Consider the following 12,173-nt stretch of genomic DNA (forward strand, 5'->3'; position numbering starts at 1 on the left):
ATCTTGATATTTTGTCTTTGGAAATCATTTTTTTTTCAACCTAAATATATGAAGGAATGCGGTGACTTAAAAAGAAAGTATCTTCTAATGCCCATTTCCTTGATGACTGACTCTTCCACACTTTAAGAAGCTCTGTAGAAGTTGGGGTTTCTTGAGTCAAAGTTCAGAAGCCCAAGATTAATAACGGTCATGATCACAGTAGGACAAATGGGTGTTTAGTGTAGCAATCACCATTCTAGATGCTTCACATTTAATCCTCACAAAACTCTTTGGGATACAGAGTATTATTAGCCCCATTTTACAGATGAGGAAACAGAGGCATAGAGAGAGAATAAGTAACTCACCCAGAGTCACAGAGCTAGTAAGTGGTGGGTTAGTAAAACTGAGTACTTGATTCTGTCAGATAACTAACCCCAAACCAAGCTTAATGGGAGGTGGAGAGCAGTGATCAGTGGAATTCAGATTTGTTTGGTTTTTTTTTTTTTTTTTTTTTTGCTATTGCTTGTTTGTGCTCTGAATTACATAAAGGATGTCCTCTTGTGATCAGAAGCAAGCTCATCTATGCCGGCTATCACTGTTAAAAGGACAGTCTTAAAAATGTGCGGAATTATCATTGTGATCATTGTTAAATCCAGCTATCCACTCCTACCTCTGCTGACTTCTCCTGTGGACATTCTGGTGTATTCCATTCATTCTAAATATGACATTGAATAATTAGAGGACTGTATTTTTCTAACAAAATTGTTTTCTGAAAACCTTTTATAGGGAAAGCAGAGAATATGAAAGCCTATCTAAAGAGTGCAGAAGGCTATTTTGTCCTGAATAAAAGCACTACGATTGGAAGGCATGAAAATTCAGACCTTGTTTTAGAGGTAAGACCTCTTCCTAGCCAGTCCCCGACCCTCCCTACCCCTCACACCACCAAAAGTCCTTACTGTTCTGTGGACTCCAGTCTCTTGTAAAGCACAGCCTCTGGCTAACAGTCCCAGCCTTCCTCGGTGTGCCACCAATAAGCATTCCCCGCATGTGCTGGGTCTCCCTGGCACATGTGGTAAGAATGAGCACAGTGCAAAGTGCGATGGGCCCTGTGTCCTTTGCTGACTGTGTGTGCAGTGTCCCACCCTGATGGCGCAGTTTGGAAGGTGGGCGTAGAGCTGATGCTTGACCTTCACCTGCTCCGCGTCTGGCAGCCACGGCCACCTGAAGGGCCCAGCTTGAGCAATGGCCTCTCGCCCTTTCCAGAGCTTCTGGAGACTATGGGCCCCTCAGAGCCCTCCCCCGCCCCCATACCTCCAAGTAGTAAATCAGGGTCAGCCCTGGGCGTGGCCTCAGCGCTCTCTCACTTCATTTCATTCCATTCTCTGAATTAGCTGTGGCTTGGTCCACAGTCCCAGCTCATTGACAGCCAAGGAAGTTGGAAGAAATTGTAAGTAAGGAATTATACAAACAGTGGCTTTGAGCCTTTTAAAATTTTGAAAGGGATTAAAATATTGAAGCAGAAAGAGAACTGCAATGGAATCCCTTTAGGACTGTGAAAGGCAGACCACTCTCAGACTTCACTCAACAGAGTTTTTTAAACTTTATTTTGAAATAATTATAGATGCACAAATGGTAGAGAGAATGGCACGAAGCATGTGTGGAGTCCTGTGCCATTTTACCACGTGTGGATTTGGGTGTGGCCATCAGGATATAGGAGTATTCCATCATCAGAGATGTCCCTTGTGATGCTCCTTTTATAGTCACAATTCCTCCTCCCACCATCGTCCCCACGCTCCGAAAACCACTAATCTGTTCTCCGTCTCTATAATTTTCATCATTTATGTATGACCTTTGCGATTGATTTTTTTTTTTTTTTTTGGTCAGTGTAATGCCCTTGACATCCATTTAGGTTATTAGCTTGTTCTTTTATGGCTGAGTAATAGTCCACGGTATGGACGTATCACCTATGTTTAACCATTCACTTTTTGAAGGACATTTTGTTTCCATTTGGGGCTATTACAAATAAATGTACTATAAACATTTGTATACAGGTTTTTGTGTGAACATAAGTTTTTATTTCTCTGTGATAAATGCTCAGGAGTATGATTGCATGGATTAACATATGTGTTTATATATATTCGGTTTGTAAAGAAAGTGCCAGACTTATCCAGCATGTCTGTACCATTTTTCATTTCCACCAGCAATGTATGAGACACATCCTCACCAGCAATTAGCATAAACACTGTTTTTCATTTTAGCTGTTTTAGTAAGTGTGTAGTGGTATCTCATCATAGTCTTAACTTGCATTTCCCAAATCGATAGTGATGTTAAATATCTTTTCATGTACGTGTTTGCCTTCTGCATATCCTCTTCAGTGAAATATCTCTTCATATCTTTTAAGTGTCTCTAATCGAATTGTTAATTTTTTTACCATTGAGTTTTGAGAATTCTTTTTGTATTTTACATATGAGTCCCTTGTCAGATAGATGGTTTGCAAATATTTTCTCCCATCCGTAGCTTGTCTTTTCATTCTCTTAGCAGAGTATTTCACAGAGCAAAAGCTTCAACTTTTGATGAAGTCCAGGTAGTTATTTTTTCTTTTATAGATCATGCTTTTAGTGTCATGTCTAAGAACATGCCACAAGTCCCTGACCCTGAGGATTTTCTCTTATGTTTTCTTCTAAGTGTTTTATAGTTTTATGTTTAAATCTATGAACCATTTTGGGTTCACTGTTGTTTATGATGTGAGATTTAGGTCAAAGTTCATTTTTCTTCCATGTGGATATTTAGTTGTTCCAGAACCATTTGTTGAAAATACTATCTTTCTCCATTGAATTGCTTTTGCAAGTTTGTCAAAAATAATCTGGCCATACTTTCTATGGGGGCTACTTCTTAGTTCCCTATTATGTTTCATGGATCTATTTGTCATAATGGATCTACCATTATGAGATAGCCTTGATTACTGTCGCTATGTAAGTCTTAAATCAGGTAGAGTGATTCCTCCCACTTTTCTTTAAAAAAAATTAACCTATTCTAGTTCCTTTGCCTTTCCATTTACATTTTAGTGTAAGCCTGTCTGTATATACAAAATATCATGCTGTAATTTTGATTGGAATTGTGTTTAATCCTATATAACAATGTGAGAATAATTGATATACTCCTACATTGTCTTCCAATTCATGATCATGGTATATTTCTCCATTTATTCAGTGTCTCTCATGAGTGTTTTGTAGTTTTCAGCATACGAGTCCTGAACATGTTTTGTTAGATTCACACTTAAGTATATCTCTCTTTTTTTTTTTTTGAGTGATTGTAAATGGTATTATATTTTTAATTTTGGTGTCCACATGTTCATTGACAGTATATAGAAATACAGTTGATTTTTGTATGCTTCTTGGTATCTTGCAACCTTAACTGCACTTTCTTATATAAGGGCTTTTGTAGATTTCTTGGGATTTTATACATAAACAATCATGTCATCTGCAAATAAGAACAATTTTATTTCTCCTTTCAGAAAAGGAGATCTGAATGCCTTGAATCTTCTTTTCCTTGCTTTATTTCCCTGGTTAAGACTTCCAGGACTCTGCTGAACAAGAGCAGTGTATAAATCCTTATATTCGCTTGTTCCTGACCTTAGGGGAAAGCAGTTACTCTTTCACCGTTAAGTAGGAGGTTAGCTGTAGGGTTTTTATACATGTTCTTACCAAGTGAGAAATTTCCCCCTTTATTCCTAGTTTTCTGAGAATGTTTATTGTAAACGCAACAGATTTAAAGATAACTCCATGAACCTCCCCGTGAGATTCTCCTCCATGATATGGTCTCCCTTCAAGGACACAGAACATCTGTGCAGTGTGCAAAGTGGGAGGAAAAAGAAGAAGAAGAAGAACTGTCGTTTCTTCTTTATCCTAACAAGGCATAGATTTGGGGTAGTTTTATTTCCTGTCTGACTAAAGTAGAGACAGAGATCTCTGTTTTGAACCTGACTATGATATTAGAAAACTGTAGTAATTTTTAAAAGCACAGGCTTTGGAGATAGACAGAGCTGGGTTTGAATCTCATTAGGCTACTTTGTGGCTGAGTGACTTCAACCAAATTACTTAATCACTCTGAGCTCCTTTTCCCTGTCTGTAAACCTCTTACCTCACAGGGTTATTCTGAGGATTAAGTGAGAAATGCATATAAAGAGCCTGGCACGTGGTGCTCAGTGAATGACACAATGATCATTATTATGGTCTCCTAAAACAGAGACTGAGAAGAATCCTCAGAGGTGCACAGGGTTGAGATGAGGATCTACTGACATTAATAAGCCATTTGGAAAAGGGAACTAATGAGGACAGTTATTAACTAGACAGAAATTGAGTTGCATTCATTGTATATAAATAATTGAGAGCTTACTGCTCCTCGGACTTAGCTTAAGAAATACGTGACTAGGCTTCCCTGGTGGCGAAGTGGTTGAGAGTCCGCCTGCCGATGCAAGGGACACGGGTTCGTGCCCGGTCCGGGAAGATCCCACATGCCGCGGAGCGGCTGGGCCCGTGAGCCATGGCCGCTGAGCCAGCGTGTCCGGAGCCTAAGCTCTGCAACGGGAGAGTCCACAACAGTGAGAGGCCCGTGTACCGCAAAAAAAAAAAAAAAAAATTCAGGGATTTATATTACTAAAAAGTCATCCTTGCAATTACCCAGAGGTTACATCTAGCAAATAAAAAAGATTGTTCTATTTGCCTGGATCAATCCTAAAGAATAGGCAGTCATGCTTCTAAAGATTTCTACTCATCAGCAAGGCTGACATGTTGTTTTGACTATTGGTATCGTAGTATTTCGACATCATTTACTCTTTCCGATAATGGAAGGTAGTTACATGCTTCTTGTGTTTAAAAATTGGGAGAAAGGAAAATATGAGGAAGAAAATAAAAGTCACTTGTAATCATTTGGCTCAGGGAAAAATCAATATTGATATTTGCAGGGTTTTACCCTCCAGACTTTTTTCTATATCCTGTAAGGAGTTTGGTTCCCTAAGGCAATAGGAAGCCTGTTTATAGCCAGGCTAGTGAGAACTGTTTATAGTCAACAGTGATAACTGTTGCTATCACTCATTCATTGCACAGTATTTACCCAGAGCCTCAGCACCAAGCCAAGTCTAGGGGTACAGTGATGGCAGAACTGGACATGGTCCCTGCCATCAGGAAGCTGCCAGGAGAGAGAGAAATAAGTCAAATGATCCCACAGAGGTGTGACTAATTCCATTCCAACATTGGGGCTGTAAAGGAAAGGAATATGGAAGACAAGGAGGACTTAACTAGACAAAAGGAGAAGGGAATGGCATGTGCAAGGGCCCTGGGGTGGAAGAACATATTGTGAATCCAAGGGACTGAGAGAAAACCAGGGCATCCAGAAGTCAGAGTGGGAAGGAGGAGGGCTAAGGGACAAGTCGGCCTCCTTCATGTCACCATAAGGGTTTTGATCTTTATCTGAAAAGCAGTGGGAAGAAGGCTTCAAGGAGTGTAAACAAGGGGGAGACCTGCCAGTGAACATCCCAGCTGCTGTGTGCAGACGAGCCATCAGGAGCTCTATTCACAATCTCCCCTCTCCCATTTTACATGGCTCAAAAGCCTCAGCCTTGCTCATTTCACAGCTAAACCTTGCAAGTTATAATTTATATGATTTGATGTGCCTTGTAAACTGTAATTTTTAGAGTTGGATGTGGCTGTTACTTAAACTCTGCTGAGAAAGGGACTCAGTTCTTCCAGAATGAAGAAACACCAAAGCCAGTGGTTGTTGGATTTTCCGTATGTTTAAGAGTGGTTGTCCAACATGAACTCCTAGGCATTCTGACCCAGTGGGTTTGGGGTAAGGCCCAGGAATCTTCACATTTATATGCTCCCCAGGTTCAGGTGGGGGGAATGGAGTCCCCTGGAGTTGGCTCCAGGACCACACTTTGAGAACCCCACCATCAGTGCTCCCTCCCTCTCCCTTCTTGATCAGCAGAACTCCTGCTTGTGTGTGTGTGTGTGTGTGTGTGTGTGTGTGTGTGTGTGTGTATTCTTTCAATAAACTTTGTTTTGAGGAAAAGAGAAGCGAAGGGTAAACAATGAAGGGCTGACTGACCCTACCCCCTCCCCAGGGACTCCCCCAGTCCCACCCTGGGGAAGTCCCAGGATCCCTAGAAGACTGAGCTCTAGGACAGCCCAAGTCAGCGCAGGGCTGCAGCTACGAGGGTGGAGATGGAAGAGAAAAAGAAAGAACAGACATGACAGGGGGATGAAATGCTGGTGCCCACCCCTCACCCTCGGTGGTCAGTGTCCTGCCAGCCATCTCCTTTCTCATGGGTGGAGCCATCTCTCCAGCCTGTGTCAGCCCTTCTAGCGTGGGATCTGAGGGTCGTGAAGCCAGACTGATCTCATACACACACCCCCGATCCCATCCAGCCGGATGACTCTTGTCCCTTTTCCTGGCCCCTGCCAGTTCTGGGCTGCCTCTCAGAAAAGAACCAAAGCCTACACCATAGTCTTGTTTATTATTATTAAACAAGGCTGCTGGGATTCTCCTATTATTTGCATCATTTCACGGACGTGCAGGTATGTCTGATCTGTCAAAGGACACATACAGCTGTAACTCTGATGGGCATGGCCAAATTGTCCACCAGAGGTTTCGGGATGTGGTGTCCTGCCAGCAGTGGATGCCCGTCTCCCACTCCCTCCCCAGCCTAGGGTGCTGACCCCCCATTGGATCTTCACTGATCTACGGGGTGAAGTATGGTACCTGTGTCATTTTAATTCACATTTCTCTTATTCTAAGTGAACACCTACATTTTGGGACATAAGGCGACAGGTGGACTGTCTGTGGGGAAATCCACGGAATGAAACAGGCCTGGGAGGGTGCACTTGCTGGCTCCCCATCTGCATCGCGCTTGTCCTCCTGCCTGGGTCGTGCTCCCATCCTCCCCCCTCACCCCCACCTCACCCCTGGCTTCTCCCCAAGTGCTCCTTGCTCTGGGGGTTCACCTGTTTGGTCTCACCAGTCCTCAGGGAATGTTTTGTCCCTTGTTTGCGAACTGGCGGCTGATTTCATTGGTCAGTACCCACCACAGCAATTGATGGGACTAGTTTCTCACCAGCAGATCGAGGGCTTCCAAGAGGAAAAAGTTCAGAGGAAAGGGCTAGTTCGTGATCTAATTTTTCTCATTTTTTTTAAATTGTTGTAAGATATGCATAACATAAAATTTACCATCTTAACCACTTTTATTAAGTGTGCCGTTCAGTGGCATTAAATATATTCACACTGTTGTGCAGCCATCACCCCCATCCATCTCCAGAACTCTTTGAATCTTGCAGAACTGAAACTGCACCCATGAAACAACAACTCCCCTTGTCCCCCCATCCCAGCCCCCAGCAACCACCGTTCTGCTTTCTGTCTCTATGACCTTGGCTACTCTGGGTATCTCATATAAGTAGAATCATAACAGTATTTGTCTTTTCATGACTGGCTTCTTTCACTGAGTATAATATCCTTTCACTGAGTATAATGTCCATGTTCATCCATGCTGTAGCATGTGTCCGAATTTCCTTCCTTTTTTGAGGCTGAATAATATTCCATGGTGTGGATTCACCACATTTTGTTTATTCATTCATCTAGTAATGGACACTTGGGTTGTTTCCACCTTTTGGCTGTTGCAAACAATGCTATGAACATGGGTGTATAAATATCTCTTCAAGGCCCTGCTTTCAGTTCTTTGGGATATATACCCAAAAGTAGACTTGCTGGATCATATGATAATTTTATTTTTAATTGTTTGAGGAACTGCCATGCTGTTTTCCATAGTGGCTGCACCAAGTTACATTCTCACAACAGGGCACAAGGGTTCCACTTTCCCTGCGTCCTCACCAACACTTGTGATTTCCCTTTTTTTTTATAGTAGCCATTCTGATGGATGTGAGATGAAAGAAAGATCATAATCTTTTGAATAGCATACATAATACAAACAGCTACAGCATACATTTATGGACTACTTACTGTATCTCACATGGCTTTATACATCATCTATGTATGTTCTGTATATATATTTATAGAATTATATCCACAAAACAAATCCTGTGCGGGTGAGAACTACTATTATCATTATTATCCTCATTTGATGACATGGACATGGGACTCAGAAAGGTTAAGGAACTGGCCCAAATCACACAGCTAGACGGGGGAGGTGGGGCTGAGTTTCAGACTGAGCTGACTCAAGCTTCTAAAAACAGAAGCTTCACTTTTTGAATGTAAATTTAGCTTTGGGAACATCTAATATCTAAATTGGAAATTCTCAGTTAACTGAGATAACAAGATAATTGAGTAAGCTAGGGAAATTCCACCCTGTGGAATCCAGAATGGGGGTTGTCAGTGAAATGTGAGATGAATGTTCTTGTGATCCTCATTCATGCAACAGACTGAGGTGGTGCCATCTAGGGGGGGATTTGGGTAAAGAGGAAACGTTGACCTGGTGCTTTCCCAGGAAGAGGAGCATTGGGGCTGTTAAGTGGGGGCCCAGCAAGAAACACCACTTATCTCTCCAATCCAGCCAGAGTAAGTTCTCTGCTTATAAGGACTGGTGGAGTTCAATTAGTCCCACCTGGATAACCCAGGATAGTCTCCCACTTTTAAAAAAATTTTTAAAAAGTTTTTGGCTGGGTTTGGTCTTCGTTGCTGAGCACAGGCTTTCTCTAGTTGCAGCAAGCGAGGGTTACTCTTTGTTGCGGTGCACGGGCTTCTCATTGCAGTGGTTTCTCTTGTTGTGGAGCACGGGCTCTAGGCACGCAGATTCAGTAGTTGTGGCACGTGGGCTCAGTAGTTGTGGCTCGTGGGCTCTGGAGCGCAGGCTCGGTAGTTGTGGCACACGGGCTTCGTTGCTCCATGGCACGTGGGATCTTCCCGGACCAGGGCTCGAACCTGTGTCCCTTGCACTGGCAGGCGGATTCTTAACCACTGCAACACCAGGGAAGTCCTTAGTCTCCCTCTTTTAAGAGCACTGATTAGTAACCTTGACATCGGCACAGTCCCTTTGGCCACCTCATGGAGCATATTCCCAGGTTCTGGGGATCAGGGCATGGGTATCTTTGGGAGACCATTCTGCCCACCACATTAATACTACCACCTGACTGGACCGTTGCTTTGGGACTGGTCTGAGAGCTTTCTGGAAGAATCAGTAGGATCAATGCCACAGGCCACGGAGAAAGATGGCTGGATGAGCTGGCAGGTGATAATACCGTTACCAAGAGGGCAGGAAGCAGGACGGGTTGAGTGAGCACCTCAACATCCCGGAAGCAGCCAGGCAGTTTGGGGCTTGGAGATGAACCAGGGGTTGGAAACACACACCTGCGAATCGAGGGGGTGGCACAGTGGCCCCAGCCCATGGACAGAGTGCGGAGGAAACGGACATCTGAGGGGAGAGGAGCCCGGCGCGGAGACCTGGAAGCAGTCAGAGAGGTGAGGGAGCCAGAGCGCTGCTGCCAGGCTGAGGGTATTCATCACAGAGACAGCTTGCTGTGTGCCAGGTCCTGTTCTGGGCACTCTCGAGTGTATTAACTCATTCCATCCTTAGGAGGTTAGTATTGTTGGCCCCACTTTACAGATGAGGGCGTTGAGGCACAGATAGGCTGAGTATCCTGCCTGAGGTCACAGAGGGAGGCTGGAGCACTGGGCACCACGCTCGGGCAGTCTGCTTTCAGGACCAGCCTCTCCTGAGGCCTTGCCGGTCCACAGGGCTCTCCCGGGGAGACCGGGGAGGAAGGATCCAGCTGACGGGGAAGCAGAGAAGCTTCTTCTTTCCTTCCTCTCCAGGACTCGTCGTCTCACCAGCGCCTGGCCGTTTCCTCATATCCTTATTCTTTTGAAAACCCCATTTTTTTTTTTACTATTTCTGCACTACATCCCTTTCCGGAGGCAGTGGGGGGATGGGGCTGGGGGATGGGATAGCCTAGAACCAAAAGGTTAAAAGAAATAGATAAAACACACACACACACACACACACACACACACACACACACACACACAAGTTAATTTCAAAAATGTTATCCCACTCCTTTGAACATGTCACCAAGCAGTACCTTTTGTCAATCCTACGAAGCCCAGCTTATCAAACTCATTTTTGCTGCTCAGGGAGCAACCAAAGAGAAGCAAAGAACCGTGCCCCAGGCTGCACAGCTGGAAGGTAGCAGAGGTGGGAGTTGAACTCAAGGCTTTCTAACTCCAGAGCCCATCCTCTTGCTCATAATAGAGAACATTTCCCATTTGCCCTATGTTCTCTTCTAAGTGCTTTAGTATGTATTATATCATTTATAGGTCACCAGTAGCTTATAAGACTGTCCTTTTGTTACCTTACAGATGAGGAAGCTGAGGTATCACTTGCCCAAGGTCACCCTGCTAGGAAGTAGGAGAGCTGGGCTCGAGCCCAGTCTAATAACCACCACGTTGCCCTGCTCCCCCAACCCCTGAACCACCAGGCCACGTGCCTCTCTCTGACAACTGTGTCACATGTCACAGGGAGGCCGAGAGCCCGAGGAGGCCCCCGAGGGCAATGGCAGTGGGTTGAGGACCCAGCGGGAGAGGAACCTCTTGAAGCCATTCGACAATAAAGGAAAGGAAGGGGGAAGGGGCGGCGTTTCCAGGCCGAGGGGGTGGTGAGCACGTTCACAGGTTAGACGGAAGTTACACTGTCAAGGTAGAAGAGGAGATGTTTGAGGAGAGGGACCAGACCAGGGTGGGATGAAAGCAGGACCACCCAGAGGCCCTTCGCAGCTAAGAGAAGCCTTGAAGGTCCCATCTAAGAGCTTCTCCATGCCTGGGAAGTCCAGGTCCTGGCAGGGAGCTGAAGGCACATTCACAGGTGTGTGGAGTGATGGAAGGGAGTTTCCTGAAGGGACTCCATAGAGAGTGGGCAGGGCTCAGAGAAACCACAAAGGATAGTGCAGGGCCCAGAGCTAGTATGAGTGAGAACTGTTCCCACCCCCAGAGCTGAGGGGTGAGGGGCAGGGGCATTTCCTGGGACCCAGAGACCCCGAAGGCTGGGTAGAGTCCTCTGAGGGAAGCTGTGTGGCCCCAGAGAATGGAAGCCAGGGGAGTAAGTACCCCAAGCTCCCTCCTCCCTGCTCTGATCTCTAACCCCCCCATTGGCCAAACCCAACCAGAAACCAGACACAAGGAGCCATCAGCCCATGGATGTAACCGCACAGGTGGGCCTGCTGGGCAGAGGGCGCCGTGGAAAGGGATGGAGGAGGGTCGGGAGAAGCAGATGGAGGATGGGGGCAGGTGCAGGAGGTGAAGACCTAGGAGGCTGTTGTCAAAGTAGAATGAAAAGCCTGAGAGCAGGGACCTGCTGGCTGGGGGGCCCAAAGGGCACTGGGCCAGCCTCAGGACAGAAGTGTGAGGGTGGCAGGAGGGTTTGGGGGCCGGGATGGACTTGAAGGAGCTGGTGAGCTTGAGCAGGGCCCAGGCTGGGTGAGCATAGGGCATTACCCATAGGGAGCAAACAGGGAGCAAAGGCTACGTGACTCAAGGAGAGGACGAGACAGAGGATAACGAAGGCCGGGAGTGGGAGGTTATGGTCTGAGATGGGGCTTCCAAATGCCAGGTGATGCAAGGTTGAAACCTAGCTCCAAAGGACGGTTCCAGGTACACGTCGAACCTTAGCGACAATGTCAGTGAACCTCAGGGCAACGTCATAACTAAGTCAGCTTCCCGAGGAGGCTTCCTTAAAGCACAGGGGTCATCAGAGCAGATGGTCATTGTTAATAGAAGTTTAAACGTCTCAATATTTTATGGACTCACTATATACTTTTTAAAGACATTGTAAATGCAGGAGCCTTAAAAAATGCACTTGTTTTGTATATTAGGTCCTGCCTGTCTCCTCTCTCATTATTAAATCACTCTCTACTCTGAAAATCACAGGGTACAAATCAAAGGTACAAGTTTTGGAATTAGACTTGGGTTCAAACCCTGACATTGCCCTGGGCCAACATCCTGATGTTGAGTGAGTCCCTTCATCTTAGCCATTTTTTAAATCGTGGTAAAATACCTATAAAGTTTACCGTCTTAACCACTTTTAAGTGTACAGATCAGTAGTTGTAAGTTATTCACATTGTTGTGCAACCAGCCTCAGAATTTTTCATCTTGCAAAACTGAAACTGTACCCATTAAACAACAACTCCCCGTTTCCC

The 12,173-nt window shown here is 45.2% G+C and overlaps 1 protein-coding gene across 1 annotated transcript in view; it reads left to right on the top strand.

Annotated features, from left to right (window-relative positions):
* Positions 1-769: 769 nt before the first annotated feature.
* The window catches only part of LOC132502425 (forkhead-associated domain-containing protein 1-like), a 94,201-nt gene continuing 82,797 nt past the window's right edge, over positions 770-12,173 (top strand). Inside the window, exon 1 of the mRNA XM_060118336.1 lies at positions 770-872. Coding sequence (XP_059974319.1) covers positions 780-872 — 93 coding nt within the window. The 5' untranslated portion in view covers positions 770-779. The remainder of the gene's footprint in view (positions 873-12,173) is intronic.

This window comes from Mesoplodon densirostris, chromosome 2 (genome assembly GCF_025265405.1).
Source record: "Mesoplodon densirostris isolate mMesDen1 chromosome 2, mMesDen1 primary haplotype, whole genome shotgun sequence".
Taxonomy (NCBI): domain Eukaryota; kingdom Metazoa; phylum Chordata; class Mammalia; order Artiodactyla; family Ziphiidae; genus Mesoplodon; species Mesoplodon densirostris.